The sequence below is a fragment of the Anabrus simplex genome, chromosome 1, assembly GCF_040414725.1.
Source record: "Anabrus simplex isolate iqAnaSimp1 chromosome 1, ASM4041472v1, whole genome shotgun sequence".
NCBI classification, from domain to species: domain Eukaryota; kingdom Metazoa; phylum Arthropoda; class Insecta; order Orthoptera; family Tettigoniidae; genus Anabrus; species Anabrus simplex.
In genome coordinates this window covers 319,467,924-319,491,441 of record NC_090265.1, presented here as the reverse complement: position 1 = coordinate 319,491,441, position 23,518 = coordinate 319,467,924, and the positions used below count along the sequence as shown (strand labels likewise).

The window sequence follows — 23,518 nt, the reverse complement described above, 5'->3', positions numbered from 1 at the left end:
CGTGCGCTTTTCTAATAATAATAATAATAATAATAATAATAATAATAATAATAATAATAATAATAATAATAAATGCATCTAATAAGTTCACGAATAATGCCACGCCACGCTTGGCGCTTTGGCGTTTCAGAAGAATCAAGTGAGAACTGACTATCATTGATGACTGACTATCACTGACGACTGAGAATCACAGAGCCCTGAGAATCAATGAGTTTCTAACACGAATGAGAGTCAATGAGAGAATGAAAACGCTTCCGCCTTGAAGCAATCTTTATAGCCTTAAGAGGAGGCCGGGCTCGCCTAATAGTGTTCTACTTTGTGAAGGCCTACCAGATGTCAACAGTTCCCCGTGCAAGTACGCACTTCTCTCAATTGAGCACAAGTAAATAACTGTGTTCTTAATTATGTGTGGAGTCAGATCTATGGAATTTAGCTTGGTGGCAGATTTATTGATTTAAATTCAGGTGATTCCAGCCCTGGGAAAGAGAGGTTCGTCAACCTGTGATCACGGCTTGCAGCTCAATTCAAACTTGAGGAATTAATTCTTTCCGGACCAATACGGAGTTCTCATGGCCTATGGCACGGCCATCAAGGGTTCCTGCTTTCACTCAGTGCGACTCTATGTCGCGCTAAATAAAATTATGCCACAGTGTTCTAATAAATAAATTGAGGCATATTACTATATGGCTCACTATATGCATGCGTTTTGCATGTGTACAATGCAGTTCTTAATCATGTGACAAAGATCCAGCATATTTTCATTCTAAAGAAATAAACAAGGAATATGATAAAGTAAGAATGTTCTTATACTAGACTCAGACACCTGTCAGTATAATTCACTGCTCTATTGAACAAGATGCTTTCAGAGGTTTTAGAAGACATGTTCTTGTTAATTCTTCCTCACAGCACTTCACAACATTCATGATGACATCCTTCTTCATGCTACATATCATGACATTGCATTGTTCTGGACACCTTATTCTTTATTTGTGTTTTACTGCATCTTTTTCAATTACGCTATAGAATATTCAGTTTTGTAAAGTGTATGTACCAAAAATTAAGATTACAATAAACAATACCCTCCTCTGGATCTATGGTTTCTGAGATTATGGGAGATGGGTGTTATATTATCTTATCTTGTCTACTGGGCTTTGCTGGCAACACCTACTGTTTACACTGCACTATGACTTCTAGTGTGGGCTATAACAAATTTGTTGCTTCCATTCACTTGTCTCACTCTCATCCTTGGCTTTGACAACATGAAAGTGACTGAGGCATAAGTGATGCTAGTAATGCCATTCTTTATGCAGACACCTCCTGTTATGAATGGTACGAAAATGTTGCTCGTAGGGTCAGTTGGTGTGGGCATTTCAGTGGGCTTGGCAAACGGATAAGTAATCGCAACTTCTGGCTCAGTGAGGAAAGCAACGGGAAACTACCTCGCTCCTCATTTACCTAGTATGCCTCTTCAGTGATGGGTCACCTATGACATCTGATGGCGGTGCTGTAGAGGTCCAAACAAGCCTCTGGGCTGTGCTCTCAACATACATACATCTATATATATAAAATAAGAGTTTTGTCTGTACATTGCTCAGAATTTGAAAGGAATGGTATTTCTAAATCGGTCATGTCCACAGTAACAAGGAAATGCACTTTTTACTTTTCCGTAATTTCTGTCTGTCTGTATGTATGTACAGTACATGGATCACTAGAAAACGGCCAAAGAGAATTTAATGAGAATCGGTATGTCGAAGAATAAGTCGCTAAAATCTAAGCCATAAGTTATTTTATTCACGCTCATAGAAATGGTAGTTTAGAGGAACGCCTAAAATTTAATTTTCACATATTTATGTTATTAGTGGCCCTATCTTGATAAAAATCGGTATGCAAAAATCTGGGAATAAGTCGCTACAATCTAGGCTATAAATAATTTTATTCACTCTGAGTGAAATGGTAGTTTAGGGGAAGGGCGAAAATTTTTAATCATAAATATTCATTGAAAACTGGCATACAAAGTCGGAGAATGAACGGCTACATTCTAGGATATAAATAAATTTATTCACGCTGAATGAAATGGTAGTTTAGAGGAAGGCATAACATTTAATTCTCAAATATTTATATTATTAGTTGTCGTAATACTACATAACTAAAGGTATATAGAATAACATTTCCGACCATTTATGTCTTATACATTCTTACCGTACCGGCTATGATAACACAGATATTCATGAATTTGTATTTTTGTTGCTAAGTCCATACCGGTATCGACGCCGAGCCACGAGAAAATGGGTTAACAGAATTTAATGAAATACGGTATATAGAGTCGGGGAATAAGAAACTACAGTCTAAGCTATAAACAATTTTATTCACCCTGGATGCAATTAGGGGAAGGCACAAAAATTAATTTTAAATACGGTACCTATGTTTTTGGTCCTACCGGAAAGTAGGCTACTACATAACAAAAGTTGCAGAGAATACAATTTCCGATCACTCATGTTTTATTCAGTTTTACCGTACCGACTATGATGAGTGGTATTTCAGAGTCGGGAGAAAACTATAATTATGTGAAGGCCTACAATATCGAAAGCGCATAACATTGATTAACAATAACATTTCATTGACCATTGTTTGTTGTGATGTTATTTGTCTCTAATGCTGCCTCTCAACTCCGATAGATGGGATTACTGCTGCGTACCGAGTATAATAGCCTGACTGTATATTGGCGGGAAATAGCCGGGTAGTTAGAAAACTTTAGCATGCCATTCCTCCGGTTCATATATTTCCTGATACTGCTGGTACGTAACACACTGGTTCTTCGTAGTATTCCAGTTATTGGATCCCTACTCTGACGCGCTGTGTTGAATGAGCAGTGTGCATACTTAAGGCAGAGGCTGGCTTAGTAGTATTAGTAGTAGCAGTAGTAGTACCGGTACCGGGTAGTAGTAGTAGTAGTAGTAGTAGTAGTAGTAGTAGTAGTATGGCCTGGTCTAGAATAACAATTCAGGCCTATTCCAAATTACAGCACCGCAATTCACTAAATAACTCAAAATTCGACCCTGAAAACAGCCGTTTCTTAAGAAAAGCTTCTTCCCCTTCACTTCTATTAAATTCTATATTCATTTTATTCGAAATTATCAGTGAAGAGGTTGTTTCTCCTCTGGCTTGGAAGACAAATTTGGCTGCAAGTCAGATAGATTTTCCGCCGCCAGTGTAGTGAATTGATATTTTCCGACTCATCGGGTACTCCTAGGAAACAGATTAGTAAAAGGGCATAGTTTTAGTCCTGGGAGTCCCCACTATTCGACCCTCTCCCCGCCGAAAAAAGGACGAAGAGTTTTCGCGAATCACGGCTGTCTGCGGCTTGGTCATTCCAGCTCTGGAACTTTGGACTGTTAGATCGGCAGTGTAGTCCTGTTCGTTAAAAGTGAGAAAATGTGTGGTGTTTAATTTGATCGAGTATTTCATATGAAAGCATTGCTTTTAATCGCGCCATTCCTAATGACGTCATTTCAGTTGAGCAAAACCACTAAGACAGTCTTTCTGAGGATGTAAAAAGGCAGGTGGTGAGTGAGTGTCTACCATTATAATGAAAACTCCCCAACCTGATTGTGACTGATGGTATGCAAGCGGGTCTACCATTACAGTGAAAATTCCGTAACTCAGTCTTCATATGAGGAAAGACGTTTGGTGACTTCCCCGTCGCGTTTCTAGGGTAACGTTAAGAGCTATGCAATTTAATACAATCTTGCTCACAACATATACACTAGAATTCTGTAGCGAAGCAAGGGTACATACGTACATACATACATAGCCTACATACATAGCCTACATACATACATACATACATACATACATACATACATACATACATATACATACACAGTGGCGGCTGGTGCAGAAAATCAGTTGTGTGCTGAAACTCATCCCCACTCCAAAAAATAAAAATATTTAGAAACATACCGGTATGTGGTTTTCAAGAGGCTCTCCACTGAGTTTTCCACACTGAACAAACACGCAAACAACCCCAACACATACACACATTCCTCATAAAAAGCTATAAAACTATATAATTAAACACACAATAACACATGCAATGGCAAAATATTCACGATCTCAAACACTTGGTGTGAGCGCGCTAAAACAGAACTTCCCAATGTTACCAACATCATTGAAATAAAACCAGCAACGTCGTAATGCAAAATTATATGTTATGTTTTTATAGTGTCATTTATAAACTAGACATATTAATTAAAGAAAATCACAATATCATGTCCTTATTTTGACAACATAAAAAGTACAATTTTTATAGTTCATCAATTTACAAATGTGACTATGGAATAGGCAAGTTGGTAGTATTCTATCCTCTTTGGTGTTAAAAGACCTGGTGCGAACAGCTCTATAGTATTTCGTTTTCCCGTTTGCTTTGAGCGATCCTCTCTTAAATACTACCGCTGAGTCAAGAGGGTGCCAGCTGCCACGTTCTCATATCGTTCGTAATGCAAGTGTGCCTAGTGCAAGTGCTGCCTATCTGTGGTCGAACGAAGAATTGCTGTGAAGTGATGTTTTGGCTGTTGTTTCCACAGCCTGTCGGAACCGATCGGAACACATTCTCTTTGTATCGGAAAAGTTCGGCAGAGTTCCTGGTTTCTGTGAACTGTGATCGCACAGCACCCGGCGTGGAGCGCACCAGTAGTTACGTGGTTGTGAGGGGAGTTGAATAATGTCCTATTCTTTGGCTGACATCTTTTTCAATGCACTGTACAGTACAGTATTTGATTGTAGATAATATTTTTAAACTAATTTAATTTTCCCAATCGGCAATGTGCTGCAGCACTTCAGCACATAAGGTACGGCCGCCCCTGCACATACATATATACATATATCTTATGTACATTGCCTTGTTTTCCTGTGAAGAGGTGGTTAATCATCAGCAACATCTTTTGTTAATGTTTGTTCAATAAAGAAACAAAGGAAGAGGTGAACTTTCAAATGTTTTCCGTGAACGGTGCTGTGGAGCATGAACACAGCATCATCTTGCTGCTATCTTCACATCTCTCCCTGTTGTAGCAGGGATCAAGTTTCCTGACACAGGCAGTACTGAGAAACACAAAGAAATGAAATATGCCAAGTCAGTGAGAATATTTTATTGTAAATTTGTAAATATAGTTTTAAATGACAAGCATTGTTTATTCAAAGATCAGGCAGCCAGGTGAGAAACTGCATACCAGAGAGGAAGCAAGAACATCAGACTGCAGAGACCATAGTGAAGTAGAGCCATCCTGTAAAATGAAAGCTTATGTAAGTAAGGTAATTGTTGAATAATGCATCAGAAAATGTTAAATGGCAGAAAACTTCTGCAGAGAGCACAAAATGAGAACCATTCTTATTATGAGTGAAAAAAGGGCTTACTTAATGCTTTTACAATTGGTATCTCACTACAAGGGTATTAAATTTTAAGGGGAAAGTGAGCTAGACTAGAAAATAAAGCAAATCTCAATTAACTCCTGAAGAACTCGCAAAGGTTTCCAACTATGTGGAGAGTATTGGGTGCATTCCGTGTCGGAAGAGCCTACTAAATTACTTTCTTCAGTGGATGGAAGTTTAGGTTAATGCTGAATAACTGCTACCAATCAATACTGATCTGCATTTAGGGCAGTCGCCCAGGTGGCAGATTCCCTATCTGTTGCTTTCCTAGCCTTCTCCGAAATGATTTCAAAGAAATTGGAAATTTATTGAACATCTCCCTTGGTAAGTTATTCCAATCCCTAACTCCCCTTCCTATAAATGAATATTTGCCCCAGTTTGTCCTCTTGAATTCCAACTTTATCTTCATATCGTGATCTTTCCTACTTTTATAAACGCCATTCAAACCTATTCGTCTACTAATGTCATTCCACGCCATCTCTCCGCTGACAGCTCGGAACATACCACTTAGTCGAGCAGCTCTTCTTCTTTCTCTCAATTCTTCCCAACCCAAACATTGCAACAGTTTTGTAACGCTACTCATTTGTCGGAAATCACCCAGAACAAATCGAGCTGCTTTTCTTTGGATTTTTCCAGTTCTTGAATCAGGTAATCCTGGTGAGGGTCCCATACACTGGAACCATACTCTAGTTGGGGTCTTACCAGAGACTTATATGCACTCTCCTTTACATCCTTACTACAACCCCTAAACACCCTCATAACCATGTGTAGAGATCGGTACCCTTTATTTACAATCCCATTTATGTGATTACCCCAGTGAAGATCTTTCCTTATATTAACACCTAGATACTTACAATGATCCCCAAAAGGAACTTTCACCCCATCAACGCAGTAATTAAAACTGAGAGGACTTCTCCTATTTGTGAAACTCACAACCTGACTTTTAGCCCCATTTATCAACATACCATTGCCTGCTGTCCATCTCACAACATTTTCGAGGTCACGTTGCAGTTGCTCACAATCTTGTAACTTATTTATCACTCTATAGAGAATAACATCATCCGCAAAAAGCCTTACCTCCGATTCCACTCCTTTACTCATATCATTTATATATATAAGAAAACATAAAGGTCCGATAACACTGCCCTGAGGAACTCCCCTCTCAACTATTACAGGGTCAGACAAAGCTTCACCTACTCTAACTCTCTGAGATCTATTTTCTAGAAATATAGCAACCCATTCAGTCACTCTTTTGTCTAGTCCAATTGCACTCATTTTTGCCAGTAGTCTCCCATGATCCACTCTATCAAATGCTTTAGACATGTCAATCGCGATACAGTCCATTTGACCTCCAGAATCCAAGATATCTGCTATAGCTTGCTGGAATCCTACAAGTTGAGCTTCAGTGGAATAACCTTTCCTAAAACCGAATTGCCTTCTATCAAACCGGTTATTAATTTCACAAACATGTCTAATATAATCAGAAAGAATGCCTTCCCAAAGCTTACATACAATGCATGTCAAACTTACTGGCCTGTAATTTTCAGCTTTATGTCTATCACCCTTTCCTTTATACACAGGGGCTACTATAGCAACTCTCCATTCATCTGGTATAGCTCCTTCGACCAAACAATAATCAAATAAGTACTTCAGATATGGTACTACATTCCAACCCATTGTCTTTAGTATATCCCCAGAAATCTGATCAATTCCAGCCGCTTTTCTAGTTTTCAACTTTTGTATCTTATTGTAAATGTCATTGTTATCATATGTAAATTGTATTACTTCTTTGGCCTTAGTCTCTTCCTCTATCTCGACATTATCCTTGTAACCAACAATCTTTACATACTGCTGACTGAATACTTCTGCCTTTTGAAGATCCTCACATACACACTCCCCTTGTTCATTAATTATTCCTGGAATGTCCTTCTTGGAACCTGTTTCTGCCTTAAAGTACCTATACATACCCTTCCATTTTTCACTAAAATTTGTATGACTGCCAATTATGCTTGCCATCATGTTATCCTTAGCTGCCTTCTTTGCTAGATTCAATTTTCTAGTAAGTTCCTTCAATTTCTCCTTACTTCCACAGCCATTTCTAACTCTATTTCTTTCCAGTCTGCACCTCCTTCTTAGTCTCTTTATTTCTATATTATAATAAGGTGGGTCTTTACCATTCCTTACCACCCTTAAAGGTACAAACCTGTTTTCGCATTCCTCAACAATTTCTTTAAACCCATCCCAGAGTCTGTTTACATTTTTATTTACCATTTTCCACCGATCATAGTTACTTTTTAGAAACTGCCTCATACCTGCTTTATCAGCCATATGGTACTGCCTAACAGTCCTACTTTTAAGACCTTCCTTTCTATCACATTTATTTTTAACTACCACAAAAACAGCTTCATGATCACTAATACCATCTATTACTTCAGTTTCCCTATAGAGCTCATTTGGTTTTATCAGCACCACATCCAGGATATTTTTCCCTCTGGTTGGTTCCATCACTTTCTGAATCAGCTGTCCTTCCCATATTAACTTATTTGCCATTTGTTGGTCATGCTTCCTGTCGTTCGCATTTCCTTCCCAATTTACATCTGGCAAATTCAGATCTCCCGCTACAATCACATTTCTTTCCATGTCGTTTCCCATATAGCTGACTATCCTATCAAATAATTCCGAATCTGCATCAGTGCTACCCTTTCCCGATCTGTACACTCCAAATATATCAAGTTGCCTATTATCTTTAGAAATGAGCCTTACACCTAGAATTTCATGTGTCTCATCTTTAACTTTTTCGTAGCTTACAAATTCTTCTTTCACCAGAATGAAAACTCCCCCTCCCACCTTTCCTATCCTATCTCTACGATACACACTCCAGTGCCGTGAGAAAATTTCTGCATCCATTATATCATTTCTCAGCCATGATTCAACTCCTATTACAATATCTGGTAAATATATATCTATTAAATTACTTAATTCTATTCCTTTCTTTACAATACTTCTACAGTTCAGCACTAACAATTTTATGTCATCCTTACTTGATTTCCAGTTCCCTGTTCCCTTATCACCGCTCCCTAGGCCATCCCATTTCCCTGAATGTACCTCCCTATTACCCTTCCAAACAAATTTCCTAACTTATACGTACCACTGTGGTTTAAATGAAGGCCATCCGAGCGCAGATCCCTATCTCCTACCCACCCATTAGGATCTAGAAATTTCACTCCCAGTTTCCCACATACCCACTCCATAGTCTCATTTAAATCCCCAATCACCCTCCAGTCAGTATCCCTCCTACACAGTATTCCACTAATAACAATCTCCGCTTTCTTAAACTTCACCCGTGCTGCATTTACCAGATCCCACACATCTCCAACTATGTTGGTACTTATATCAGCTTGCCTTACGTTGTTGGTACCAACGTGAAACACTACCACCTTCTCCTTCCCCTCCTCCCTCTCTTCTACTTTCCTCAACATCTGCCTCAACCTAATTCCTGGATAACATTCTACCCTGGTTCCCTTTCCTCCACACACTTTCCCCACGTGTCTAACGATGGAATCCCCCATGAAAAGAGCCTCAACCCTACCCACCTCATTTGATCCCCTCCCCTCCTGGTCAGCCCTATCTTTCCTGATAGCTGCAGAAGCTACTTCCTCCTTCCTTTTCTCCTTCCCATGACCCTGTTCCACCTGTCTTTTCCTATCCTCTACTCTACAAAATATGTACTTCATACTTAGCGATTATAATAACCCTTGAACACTAATTATAAAGTCAAGGTTGCAAATTAAAATTCAATGATTTTTACATCAACAATATGCATATTATGGATACGGTATCCATAATCTTCTGTCTAAATAAGGGAAGTGATCAATGGAAAGAAGATAGACACAGAAGAGGAGGAGAGAAAATATCAAGATGGATACAGGTGGCAAAAGCTAGGAACACAGGAAAGTACATAAGAAGAAAAGGAGCTAGGAACACAGGAAAGCACATAAGAAGAAAAGGAGCCCAACGATCCATTATAACCAAAGTGTCTTCCTATGAAATCCCTTAATCTTCCAGTTGAATTATCAATGGTTTTCGATCGCTAAAATTTTGAAACAGAATCACACACCACTGCAATACTTGATCAGTTGTTCATATCTATCAACCACTAATTTCCAGTCTGTGTAGTTTCTGTTCCTGTCTGGTTAGCATGTTTGTTGACTGTGTGTTAGTCAGGGAATCTAATACTTTGTCCCTATGTTTTATCATAAAATAAAATGGACAGAAATACTTATCAGGTTCTCAAAAGAGAAAGCATTAGGTGGAGCTGAAGAAAGAAACAGTATGGCAGGAAGATGCATTAAACAAATTTGTAAAGAGAACGCTAGATGACAACGTGGCTGTGGTGCCTGTGATTGAACAATGAGTACCAAGAATACAGCAAACAAGTGTAGAGTACTAAGACCCCAACAATGGAGTGTAGCAAAAATCCATCAATTATTGTTCTAAATAAGAACAATTTATAGTTAGAAGTTAGTGCAGGAAATTCAACACAAGTTATCAAGGTAAACTGTTTACCACTATAGAATATGAAAGTGGTTGTTTCTGAAACTAGAAAGTAGTAGACTTAACTTCATCTTCAGTGCTGTGAAAATGGTTAGGGCGTGTGCATTTGCAGAGTTTCATTCACCCAGACGTGCCATTGGGGCACATTAGTTGGATTGCCATGCCCCTCCAAGACCCAAAAGCTGGTTCTATTCCTGTTATTTTTAGATCTGCAGCCGTGAAAGCCCTTTTTTTTTTTTTTTTTTGCTATTGTGTCTCCATGGGGAGTACACATATTTTGGAAATAGAGAATTCTCCCTTAGCAGGCTAGCAATTCCTATTTGCTAACATGGCAGGATTGTGCAGTTGATCTGCCACTGCTAAACAGAGTCTTAGATGGACATGCCAAACCAACTGTGAGTCCAAATAGCAGGTCTGGGCAAAAATGGAAAAATGCACACTGCCTAACCAACCAAAAGCTGGTTCTAGTCCTTTTTTGGAATTGTTCCTCCATGGGGAGTACCTACACATAGTTTAAAAACCTTTAGTAGGTAGTAATCCCTCTTTGTTAACATGGCTGGACTTTGCAGCTGGTCTGCCACTGCTAAGCAGAGTCTTCACGGAGCATGCCAATCCAACTAATGAGCCCAAATGGCATGTTTGGGCAAAACTCAGCAGATGCACATGGGCTAACCACCCAAAATCTAGTTCCATTCCTGTGATTTTTAGTGTAGAGGTTGTTTCTGCAGTATTAATAAAGATATCTGGATGGTGTCAGTGTGATTCATCTACAAAAATCCTCTTTCTCATTCACTGGTGCTCAATGTGTTTGAAAGAGGAAGCAATCTATCTGGCAGTTTATCTTCTTTAAGATGCTCACGAAAACCTAGAACAGCCACTCTTTCATTTACTCAAAGCTTTGGTACCAACTTTCTAATGTCTGCTTCCCTGAGGGTGACTTGCCTTTTTGTCTTCTCTGGCCAGTAAGGAGAGTCTAAAACTTTAGCAAAATCAGGCAAATCAATTTCTGTTGCCTCCAGAGATCATTTTCTAAGGCCCTGATAAAAGGTGCCAGCTGGCTCAAATTCCTTGTGAGCTGATTGATTACTGCAGAAGGATTACATTTAATTTTGTCTTGATATGTTACCCCAAGGTACCATATTGTGTTGTTGTTGTTGTTGTTGTGTTGTACCTTATGGCTTGCCCGGATTCCAACCCATCAGCTTTCTTGCATTCCATTATAGTTGTTTCATCTGGTGAAATGCATTCAATTGTATTCCTATCCAGAGTTGTGAGAGCAGAGGTGATCAGCTGACCTTTGCATATCAATATGGTCTTATGTTTCACAGTATTTATTTCGAAGTTGTTACCAGATCTGTAAGATATTCAGCTGCTGCTTTGTTCTTGCACAAAATATCCAAATCATCATTAAAAGGAAGCGCCGTCACATTCAATACAATAAAAGAAAGCATCACAATGAAGGTAATTGTTCTCAAGTTCTTCCTATTTTCAGGAGCTGCAAATCTGATGTTGTTACACAGTCCTGCAGTACCTTTCACTTGTTTTGGAGAAGCATATTATATTACACATAGTTTGTCCACACAACTCACAAATCTGTTCACTGTAGCCGTACTACTTATTGTATCATTAATGGATAATTTTAAGTGATGATTGGCACAGTGCCACACAATAACATTTAGAAATCTATCTGGTAGTAATTTACTAACACCACTACATGCACCAAACATCACAAGTGACAGACAGAAGGTAAACCTTTATATAGTCCTCTGACATTTTAAGGCTTTCAAGTAAACAGAAAATCCGTTTGGCAGTTACATCATTACTTTCTATCAAATCAAGGAAAAGGTTCCCCAGAACAGACAACTCAGGTAATACCAAAGGAATACAAACTATTATTAAAGCATTTTTGATAATTAAAGTGATTAAAATGTTGATGATAAAGGAAATTTTGTTTTAGCAATTGAGAATTTGATTGACTACAATTTTCCTAGTTTCATTGCAAATGTGGTTAAGGTACACCGGGGTAAGTGTAAATTTGGGGGAAGTGGAACCCATGGCTATTGTCGCATGGAGAATATATATGAAGTGGCGTTACTTGCGAGAATTTCATCTTGCTACTTTTGATAACATGCGGGAATTGCTACATACCCAAAACTCTCGGCAGTAAAGCTGTAATACACTACTCTTTGGATGTGCGTCATTTACACTCCTAGTGCGAGCTAGTGCGACATATGGTTTTACGATTGCTACGGCAAGAAGTGTAGAGATTTTTTTTAAGGTTAAACCAGTAAGTATGATTTAAATAATATCTTAACATGCTGTAATAGTGTAGTAGATGAAATTTGGGTACTATGAGTGAAATAAGTATAAGTTCCTCTTGCCCCAGATTAAATTGTCACTGGGGTAAGTGCAACCCATTAGGTTCCACTTCCCCCATCAAGTTAGTAATCAAACTACTTGTTCCATTTGTTCCAGAAATGGTGCGTACATACGTTCGTAAAACTCAACCTCCATCATATTCCAAGGATGATCTGAAGATTGCTGTGAGCTTAGTTAAAAGTGGACAATTAACATTATATAGGGCTGCAAAAACATACAAAATACCTAAACCAACATTATTTAAACATGTCAAAGGACAAAGAGGTGTTAAAAGTGTGACTATGGGTAGACCTACTGCTATCCCTTATGAAGAAGAGAAGATAATTGCTGATGGTATCAAAACAATGGAGAAGTGGGGTTTTGGTCTCTCAAAAAGAGAAGTTTTAGACACCATAGGACGCTATGTAAATGAAAATAATATTGTGACCCCGTTCAAGAATGGAGTACCAGGTGACGATTATTTCAGCAGGTTCAAGAAGACATTTAATCTGAGCCAGAAGAAACCTCAAAGTGTAGAAGTAGCTAGAAAAAGAAGTATGGACCCTTTTGTCATTTCAACCTATTTTAAACTCCTGAAAGAAGTCACCGATGGCGTTCCTCCGTCGCAGATTTATAACACCGACGAAACCAGTTTCTGTTTGGACCCAAATAGAATCAAGGTCGTAGGTGAAAAAGGAACTGCTGCCCATAGAGTAACAAGTGGTCCCGGGAAAGAAAATATCACAGTGTTAATGGGAGGAAATGCTGCTGGAGGGAAACTGCCACCACTAATTGTATTCAAGGGGAAGAATGTATGGGACTCATGGATTGCAAAAGAAGGAGAAGAGTATCCTGGCATGACTTATGCAGCTACGAAAAATGGATGGATGGAAACTAACACATTCAATAACTTCTTTGAGAACAATTTCTTAAAGAATATTCCCTCTGAAAGACCAGTAATTTTGATCTATGATGGCCATAGTTCACACCTTGGTATCTCTCTTGTTCAAAGAGCTAAACAAGAGAATGTAGTGATATTGAAGTTACCACCACACACAAGCCATGTTCTCCAGCCAATGGACCTAAGTGTATTCAAGCCCTTGAAATTAAAGTGGGACAAAGAACTCATTAAGTGGCAACGAAAAAATTATGGTTATAAGTTACCAAAATCAACGTTTGCATCCATCATATCAAGAATTTGGTCAGAACTAGATCCTACTATTCTACGGAGTGGATTTGAAAAGGCTGGGGTATTTCCATATTCCAGTGCAGTAATCCCGGAAGAAAGTTATGAACCGCAAGTCTATAGGAGATGGTTAGGTTTGCAGCAAGGTCAAAGTAATGTAACGCATCAGTCATCAACAATTACCCTTGCAGAAGTTCTTCCATCTTTGACATCAGAAGTGTCATGTGAAGAAATTCCCCAAGCTCTGCCATTATCAGTATCTAATGAAAAAACTCCCCCAGCTCGGCCATCAACATCGGATTCAAATGATATTGCTTTCCCAGTATCAACATCAAGCACACAAAGGGTCTCATTTGAAGAGTTGCTTCTAGAGCAAGTAAAACAAGCAGCAAGAGTCACTCATGGAAGAAAAAGAATCTGTGGAGGGGCAGAAGTTATCACGTCAGAGGAGGCATTTCTAAAGCTGAAAGAAAGTGAAAGGATAAAGTCTGAAAAGCAAGTGAAAAAACCCAAAAAGACAACAGTGAATCATGAGGAAAGTAGTGACGAAGATAATGCTGAAGAATGCACAAATGACTTGGACGATTTTGAACTGGAAGACGAAATCAAAGAAATAGATGATGAACATAACTTCACAAATGTAATGCAGAGAGATTTATCAACAGCGCAGGTGGGTGATTGGATTCTTACAAAATTTTGTCATAAGAAAAAAATCAAAATGTATGTTGGACAGCTGACAGAAAAGGAGCCATGTCTGGAAGTGAAATTTGCTCGGAGAATTCGCTCAACATCAACATTTCATTGGCCCAACATTGAGGACAAGAGTATAATTCAACCTGAGGAAATTTTTTTATATCTACCACCTCCAGCATTTGAGAAGCGAGGCACATTCAAATTTGATATCTCATTTGATTCTTATAATGTTGGTTAAATATATGAAATGTATGAAAATTAAGGAGAAATTACATTTCTACTAGTATTGTATGTCACATTGAATTATTTCCACTTACCCCAATGATATTTCTGTGATATATGGTACATTAACAGGCCTTAGGTTCCACTTTCCCCAAGCATCGGGGCAAGTGTAAACGCTGACCAAGATTTATGTTTTGCGTTCCAGAATGGAAACCATTAAAATATGTCTGCATTTTAATTCATCTGAACTTAGAGCATCCTTTTCTGAACCAGTATATAGAATGTTAATAAAATTGAATGGCAAATCAATGTACACTTGCAAATAGAATGTCAACTATATAAATATGCGGTTCCACTTACCCCGGTTTATTAATGCAGGCATTGGTGGAGTGAAGAATGCAATCCTTATCTACACCATTAAGCTCCTGAAGTTTTTTTAAACTTTAAAGTTGTTGAGTGATTGTTTTTCTTGCCATTTATAAGCAGTCTAAACTTAGCAGTAACTTCTTTTACAAGAGACAGTGCATTCAAACACACTTTTCTCAAAGCTTCCTGTTCAGTTGTTGTTTAATTTTCAAAGCTTCTCTGTGGGCTGCACTTTCTGTATGGTCATAAATCTTTTTCCTCAACAACATTAATTTTTTATGACCTTCTTAAAAAGTACTGATTTTACGACTGGCTCACTCTGAAGAACTTCTCACTCCCATCTGTTTTTCTGGTCCTAAACTTGTAACATCTTGGCAAACTTTACAACCTAGCAGTTTATTTTTTGCGTAAAACAACTTGTTTCCTCAAAAGAATAATTTTTCTTAGTTAATGTCCAACAATCACGGGTCTATCATCGTCAGAACTGTTTCCCCCTTGAACTGAAATACCAGTACCTACTTCGGCACTTGCAACGTTTTCTTTACATTCACTTGATTCACTGTTTGCAGGATCAGGAGATACTTCAAAAGTGGGAAATATTGTATGCGAGGATAGAATTGGCAATTATGGTTTAGGTGAGAGAAATGATCGCGGGGGACAGGTTTCTTCAATTTTGTCAACAGGACAGCTTTGTTGCAACAAAAACTTTACAAAAGTTACCAGTACACCGGGAAATCAAATGCTAAAATTGAGTCAATGATTGCGAGGAATCAGATAGATTACTTAACATGGTGGTGATGTTTCATTGGATCATATTCCCTTTGTCACTAAAATTAAGCTGAAATTAAAAATGTGTTAGTCCTAAACTTGATACTGCAAAACTCCAAGATGCAAACATGGAGAGAAAAATACTGAATGACCTCAGTGAGCAGCTATCCAACCAGAACAAAATTCTGAAAGACATTGCAGGGGCAGTTGGAATTCATTCAAAATATTTGTAGTAGATACAGGAAATCATCATCTAATTCAAGACAAATGGGTTAGAATATACACATGGATGATGGACAAAATCCTTGGATTTGATAGACCAATGGAGGCTGGTAAAAAGAAACAACAACTGGGAAAAATATAAACAACTCCAGACCAAAATATGTCAGATGATCAGAAGAGCAAATATTAAATGGCTGGATAGCCAGTGTAAGGACATAGAAGAATGTGAATCTAAGCATGACACTTTGAACATGCAAAAAAAGATTAAAAGAAGATGCAGAGTTACAGGTTAGGATGACAAATGGACTCTTATACAAGAATCAAGGGAAGGTCATCATAAAATAAAGGAAGTATGAACAGCAGCAAAGTCTATGAGACTGACCTTTTCCATGATAATAGAGGACCATATCATTCTGTTTGTGATACAGATGAAGCACCATTAATAACTTGCCAGGTCACTGAGGTCAGTGCACTCAAAAACTAAAAAAGAACAGAAAAGCACCTGGACCTGATGGTATACCTATAGAAATATAAAAAATTCTTTAAAAAGACCAATCATTGGATATCCTGATACAGTTATTCCATCTAGCATACACCAATGGATTGATCCCTTGTGAATGGTTGACATTAATTTCATCCCTATTCCAATAGACCTGGATGGTAGACACATCCAAATTATTGTACAACAGGTGATTGTTTGGTCCGCCCTGTCAATATATTATTAATATTTGAATAATTTATACGTACATGTTTTGGGAGCCTTAACTCCCTTCGTTAGCGTATTTACATCAAAATCTACCTTATCCAAGTCTCAAGATACAACATCTCATCACATTAACATTGAGCATTTTCCTGTTTAACCTCAACACTAGTCACTATATGTACACTTTACTGCTTTATGTATAATAATGCTGGTTGTAACCCAACACGTAAGACATGGAACATATTTAGAAACACTCTTGAATCATCCGCTCATTCCTCCTATCCTTTACACTCTTACAATGTGTATCATCACCCTGGATGGATCCATTAGCTGAGTCAGCCACTGATAAAATGTACCTTGTCACTGCTTGTATTGTTGCTGCCACTAGGAATCTACCATTTTAATGTCCAGTTTGACATCCTTTGAAGTTAATATCCTTATAGGTTGCATTGATATGTTCGTCATTGTATACATATTAAACATTTTAGCCATGTATGTGCCATCAGGGCAGAAGATGTTTGCTCAATTGTTGCAGGACCAGGCTTTCTGAATCAGAGCGGAACAAACCTCCCGTTATGTTTCGGCAAATGCTCCTCTAGTAATATTGATAAAGCGGAGGAAACCTATCCGCTCGCCGGCCAGCCATTAACGGAAAGTATACTCAAGTATACAAACAATCACCAGTTGTACATTATTATTATGAGTCAGTACGGACCAATTAATGACCGACATGGTCAAGTTTGTTGACCTAAATTATTGCCACCCTACATTAGAATGAGATCGCATCAGTCAAGCTTGATAACACCAATACCTGTGCTATTCAAATAAAGTAAGGAATTAGGTAAGTCTGTGTTCTATCTGCATTCTTCTTCAATATCTGCTCTGAAAAGGTATTTTCTGAAGCAGTAGAAGGAAAGAAAGGAGGGCACCATTGTTAATGGAACCACATTAAATGATCTGTGATATCCAGGTGATACTGTTCTACTTGCAACAGGTGCTGTTGATCTACAAACATTATTTAACTGTGCAATCAAACACAGAGTTGCAGCAGGTCTGCATTTAAACACAAAAAAAGACCAAAATAATGGTCACAATCAAACATATCAAACCAGTTAACTAGACAATAGTTGGTACATCACTGGAGCAAGTCAAACACTTTAAGTATCTTGGCTGCGTACTTGATCACAGCTGAAAAAAATGTTGAACAAGCAAGAACTGCATTCAAGAGAATGAGTAAAATTCTCTGAACAGAAACAGCGAGTGGTGGCAGGGGTCTTTTGTGACATACCAAGAGACGGCAGCAGAGCGACACTTAAACTTAAAGACCTTGGCTGCCACATACCTCTTCCCACATTCCTTGCCTTTTGTCTGAGGTCAGTGGCGATGTAGAGAAGGTTGTTCATTCTTAGAAGGAGGGATTAATGTCATGCGGTGCATTTAAGTGTCTCGTTATACCCCACGCCCCCAGTCCCATACATCCGAAGTAAACCAGCAGCAGTGTTGAATGTAGCCAGTGAGCTATTTGTGTAATCAAGTATTAGGCATGGCTGTTATCTCTATTACAGTCTGTGGAAGAGGAAGAAGTTTTAATAAGAGTGAAGATGAATTAGAAGTAGTAGACTCTAACAGTGATATGGGACAGAGCGCTAATGAAGAAGTAGTAAATATTCGTGATGATGATTTACCTCTTTCTCAAGGTTTTGGACCATAACAGGAAAGCATAGTGTTACAAAATGGGAAAAAATCCTCCTCCTAAAAACTCGTGTACGGTACTCAAATCCACAACACTGTCACATCACTTCACATCACTTATTATTATTTACCACAAATCATACAGATTATATGGATGGTCTAGTAAAAAAGGGCAAGCCCCATGTACATTAGTTGCTTCACAGAGCTACTAAGCTACTGGGTGTGAAACTTGTAGCAATAAGTGCATCATCACCCAAAGAAGCTTGGAGCATATTTTCACAAATGATAATATGTTGCAACTCATTGTAAACTGTACGAACCTGGAAAATGAAAGAGTCAGAGGAAATTATACTTGTAAACGAATTACTTATCAGATATGGATTGTCATGAAGAGGATAATTATTTATGGTAGCGTAATTATTTTGAAAGGACCCCTCCCCACCACCCAGGGACATACTACAGGAATAGCATTACATAGTTAGCAGAATTGAAGCCTGCCACCTGAATTCAGTGAGATAAGGTGTTTAATAAAGATTATTCCTGTTCATGACAATTTCTTACTTATATAATATTCAAATGCTTTGAAGCCAATTAGTATTGGATATGTACCTTTATTTTCTATAAAATGTCATGCTATTGAGTTAATAAACTTAATGCATAAATATATGATACATAAAATCAGTAATTATGTTATTAGAGCAAGTTCAATCATAGTAGTTAGAAAGTGCCCCACACCACCTCTTACGTTGCATCAATGAGCGCCACCTGTCCAGGTTTAATCTCTGCCTCTGTTTACTATGATAATATGTATTCTCTGTCTTAATTTATAGTGCCGAGACCTGGACCTAACAGAGAACATCACCAGAAAACTTTGATCCTTCTGGATGAGGAGCTACCAACACCTGCTCTGATTATCATGGGTTGATGGAATACGTAACACTGAAGTTATCCAACACCTGAACAAAGAGCTAGAGGTCATGCACAACATCAAAAAGAAGAAACTAGAGTACTTTGGCAATATCTCCCGAAATGATAAGTATAGATTCCTTCATCTTATATTACGAGGTAAAATTGAAGAAAGGAGAAGCAAAGGAAGAACAAAATATCTTGGCCCCAGAATTTATGAGAATGGTATGGATTCAGTACTTCTACTCAGTCTTAAGTAAGCAGTGTGAGCAGATATGCTGAGTGAGTGCAGAAGGATGCGGATTACGTTGGAGCTGTATCGAGTGAGGATAGGAAGTTGGCAGTGATGGAGGGAGAAGAGAAAAGAAATGTGTAAGAAGATAAAGGGAGAGACAATAGGGAAAATAGCAGGGCTGCTGGTGGCAGTAGTGATGATGGTAGTGCTGCTAATAATAAGGGGTGTGGAGGTAAAGCCAGGGCCTGGTCCAGTGGGCGCCCTTGGGTGGGAAGAAATTGAGATGATAAAAGACGTGGTAAGGGAGGCGTGTCAAACAAAACAAATAAAGGAAATGATATGGGATCAATTTAAGGAGTTAAAGGACTTAAGGCAGTGCATTATGAAGGAAGTGGAAGGGATAAAGGAAAAATTATAGAGTAACAAGGAGGAGATGGAAAAAATACAAAAAAAAAAAGAGGGCAGTTGTTAAATGGGGAATGGCTAAACTGAAAAGAGAAGTAGCATATGGAATCCAGGAATGAAGGAAGATAAATATTTTTTTATATGGAGTACAAGAAGCTGTGAAAAAAGATAAAGTGATGCTAGTATGGTGGTTGAGATGATACAGATCAAAATGAAGATGAATGTTAGTGAAGTGGATATTGGGTGAGGTTCAGAGTGTGGGAAAAGTGATAGGGAAAGATGGTAGGCCAATTAAAATTATGGTATTATCTACCCTGATGGCAGACATTGTTCTAAGGAATGCAGGGAACCTAAAAGAAGAGAAGGTCTGGATGAAGCAGGATATAGGCAGTGAAGCTAATAGAGACTTAACAGTACTAAGAAGACGTATGGGGAGAACGAGGCAACAGGGGCTGAGAGCATACATCAAAGGCTAATAGCTGGTGGTTGGGAATGGTAAATGGTCAAGAGAGCAGTCGGTATATAAGTTGCAGGAAATGGACAAAAACTATCAACAGACTGAAATAAATGTGGCAACGGAAGGTGAAAGAAAAGACAAGAAGGGGGTCTGCTAGTGACGAAGGGGCAAAGGCTGAAGGTGATGTGAGGGGAGTAAAGTCCAGTGTAGTGTAAGGAGAGACAGTATAGAAGACCAGGAGGATGATGAAGTGGCTGAACTAGGGAACTAGAGAACTAGAGCGATTAGAGGAGACGGCAGCAGAGCGACACTGGGAAGAGTTATGGTGGAGGGGGAAGAGAGAAGAGGAAGAGAGGTAATGAACATGGGTAGAAGTTTAAGTCTAAAGGATTTGTGGGGGAAGGAAAGCAACAGGCAGGAGGAGAGGTGGGGGAAAGTACACTGACTGACAGAGCAAATGCAACACCAAGGAGGAGTGGTTTGAAAGGGATGAAAGTTGGGGAAAAAACAGAGTCGGCATGGAAGAATAATTGATGTTTATTTCAAACCGATATGCAGGTTACACAATGCGCATGGCATCGACTCAGTAGGATGTAGGACCACCGCGAGCGGCGATGCACGCAGAAACATGTCGAGGTACAGAGTCAATAAGAGTGCGGATGGTGTCCTGAGGGATGGTTCTCCATTCTCTGTCAACCATTTGCCACAGTTGGTCGTTCGTACGAGGCTGGGGCAGAGTTTGCAAACGGCGTCCAATGAGATCCCACACGTGTTCAATTGGTGAGAGATCCGGAGAGTACGCTGGCCACGGAAGCATCTGTACACCTTGTAGAGCCTGTTGGGAGATGCGAGCAGTGTGTGGGCGGGCATTATCCTGCTGAAACAGAGCATTGGGCAGCCCCTGAAGGTACGGGGGTACGGGAGTGCCACCGGCCGCAGCACATGCTGCACGTAGCGGTGGGCATTTAACGTGCCTTGAATACGCACTAGAGGTGACGTGGAATCATACGCAATAGCGCCCCAAACCATGATGCCGCGTTGTCTAGCGGTAGGGCGCTCCACAGTTACTGCCGGATTTGACCTTTCTCCACGCCGACGCCACACTCGTCTGCGGTGACTATCACTGACAGAACAGAAGCGTGACTCATCGGAGAACACGACGTTCCGCCATTCCTTCATCCAAGTCGCTCTAGCCCGGCGCCATGCCAGGCGTGCACGTCTATGCTGTGGAGTCAATGGTAGTCTTCTGAGCGGACGCCGGGAGTGCAGGCCTCCTTCAACCGATCGACGGGAAATTGTTCTGGTCGATATTGGAACAGCCAGGGTGTCTTGCACATGCTGAAGAATGGCGGTTGACGTGGCGTGCGGGGCTGCCACCGCTTGGCGGCGGATGCGCCGATCCTCGCGTGCTGACGTCACTCGGGCTGCGCCTGGACCCCTCGCACGTGCCACATGTCCCTGCGCCAACCATCTTCGCCACAGGCGCTGCACCGTGGACACATCCCTACGGGTATCGGCTGCGATTTGACGAAGCGACCAACCTGCCCTTCTCAGCCCGATCACCATACCCCTCGTAAAGTTGTCTGTCTGCTGGAAATGCCTCCGTTGACGGCGGCCTGGCATTCTTAGCTATACACGTGTCCTGTGGCACACGACAACACGTTCTACAATGACTGTCGGCTGAGAAATCACGGCACGAAGTGGGCCATTCGCCAACGCCGTGTCCCATTTATCGTTCGCTACGTGCGCAGCACAGCGGCGCATTTCACATCATGAGCATACCTCAGTGACGTCAGTCTACCCTGCAATTGGCATAAAGTTCTGACCACTCCTTCTTGGTGTTGCATTTGCTCTGTCAGTCAGTGTATATTAAGACGTCCAAAAAGGAACAGAGCAGTGAGGAAAGAGAGGAATGAGGACAACTAGAAGCAAAATGACTAATGCAGCTGATTTAACATTAAGAAGTTCATTCTTCAGGTTCCTTATTGAATCAAGATTCACAATAGAGAAATGGGAAAGTTAATATCCACCTTTTCAATACAATATATTACGTGAAGGTTTACATTTTAACTAAAATACTAAGGTGTACACCTTATTAAAAACAATTTTTTATCGCACTGACTGTCAGCTTATATATGTATATACGTTTTAATTATATTCATGTTTATATTCAATACTATTAATGTAATGTTACTGTAGGAGTCACGATTAATGTAATATATCTTTGTATAGTTGTCCTGGCTGATGATCACATCAAACATTGTCGAAACCGGTACCAAATGTAAATAAACGTGATGTTTTAAATGTAAACATTCACGTAATATATTGTATTGAAAAGGTGGATATTAACTTTCCCATTTCTCTATTGTAATACAGCTGATGGAAATTAAAATAAGGGAGGGAAAGAGGAGACAATAGAGGGCAGCCAATAACTAGAGAATATTGAAGGAGTAGTAAGTAAGCTGGGCAATGAAGAAGTAAGTAAGATGGTGGAGGTTTCAATATAGTGGCCCACCTCGAGGCATGGCTCGAAGAAGGGAAAATTTTTACGTGGAAACGATTCGTGGTAAGGAATACTATGAGAAAGAAACAGGGGAGGAGGGGTAAGAAATCAGGGGGTATATCGTTATTAGTAAAGGAGGAGATAAGTGATCTAATCGCAGAAATAGATAATAAGATGGAAGAGGTGATGTGGATTAGATTTATGATAGATGGGAGAGAGACGAAGAAGGTGTCTTTAGGTTTTGTATACAATCATCCAGGGGGTCGATATATGTGAATGTATTTTTGAAGGGTTGATGAAGGAAATAAGTATGATTATCAAGAAGTACAAAGTGGATGGGTTCATTTTGTTAGAGGATTGGAATGCAAGAATAAGGAGCTCAAGCCTAGAGTATAGCAAAGAGGGGAAAGGATTAAAGATGGGACAGAGAAGGAGTCAAGATAAAGGGAGAAATGGCTTCGGGCAGAGGTTGTTAGAACTATGTGAGGCGGGTAACTTGTACATTCTGCATGGCTGGTGGAAGGGAGACAGGGAAGAAAATGTGACATATATTATGAAAGAGGAAGGAAGTGTTACAGATATGGTAATTAGTTAGGAAGATATGTTAGGTAGAATAAGGAAGCTTGAGGTTGTTGATTGGGTAGAATCACACCATTTCTCAGTATATGCAATAGTGCATAGGTGAAGGAAAGTAGAGGGTATTAGGAAGAGGGGGAAGGAGAAATGTCAGAGAGTTCCTATGTACAAATGGACAGAGGAGGGCAAATTGAAGTTAAATAACTAGTACTTTGAAGATGAAGAATATTATTAGGATAGAGCTCAAT

The 23,518-nt window shown here is 39.5% G+C and overlaps 1 protein-coding gene across 3 annotated transcripts in view; it reads right to left on the bottom strand.

Moving 5' to 3' along the window:
* Positions 1-5,129: 5,129 nt before the first annotated feature.
* Positions 5,130-23,518, bottom strand: part of LOC136856747 (fatty acyl-CoA reductase 1) — a 104,631-nt gene continuing 86,242 nt past the window's right edge. For all 3 annotated transcript variants that reach the window (XM_067134834.2, XM_068224952.1, XM_067134835.2), the window contains exon 9: positions 5,130-5,279. In XM_067134834.2, the coding sequence (XP_066990935.2) occupies positions 5,198-5,279 (82 nt within the window). In that variant the 3' untranslated portion in view covers positions 5,130-5,197. The remainder of the gene's footprint in view (positions 5,280-23,518) is intronic.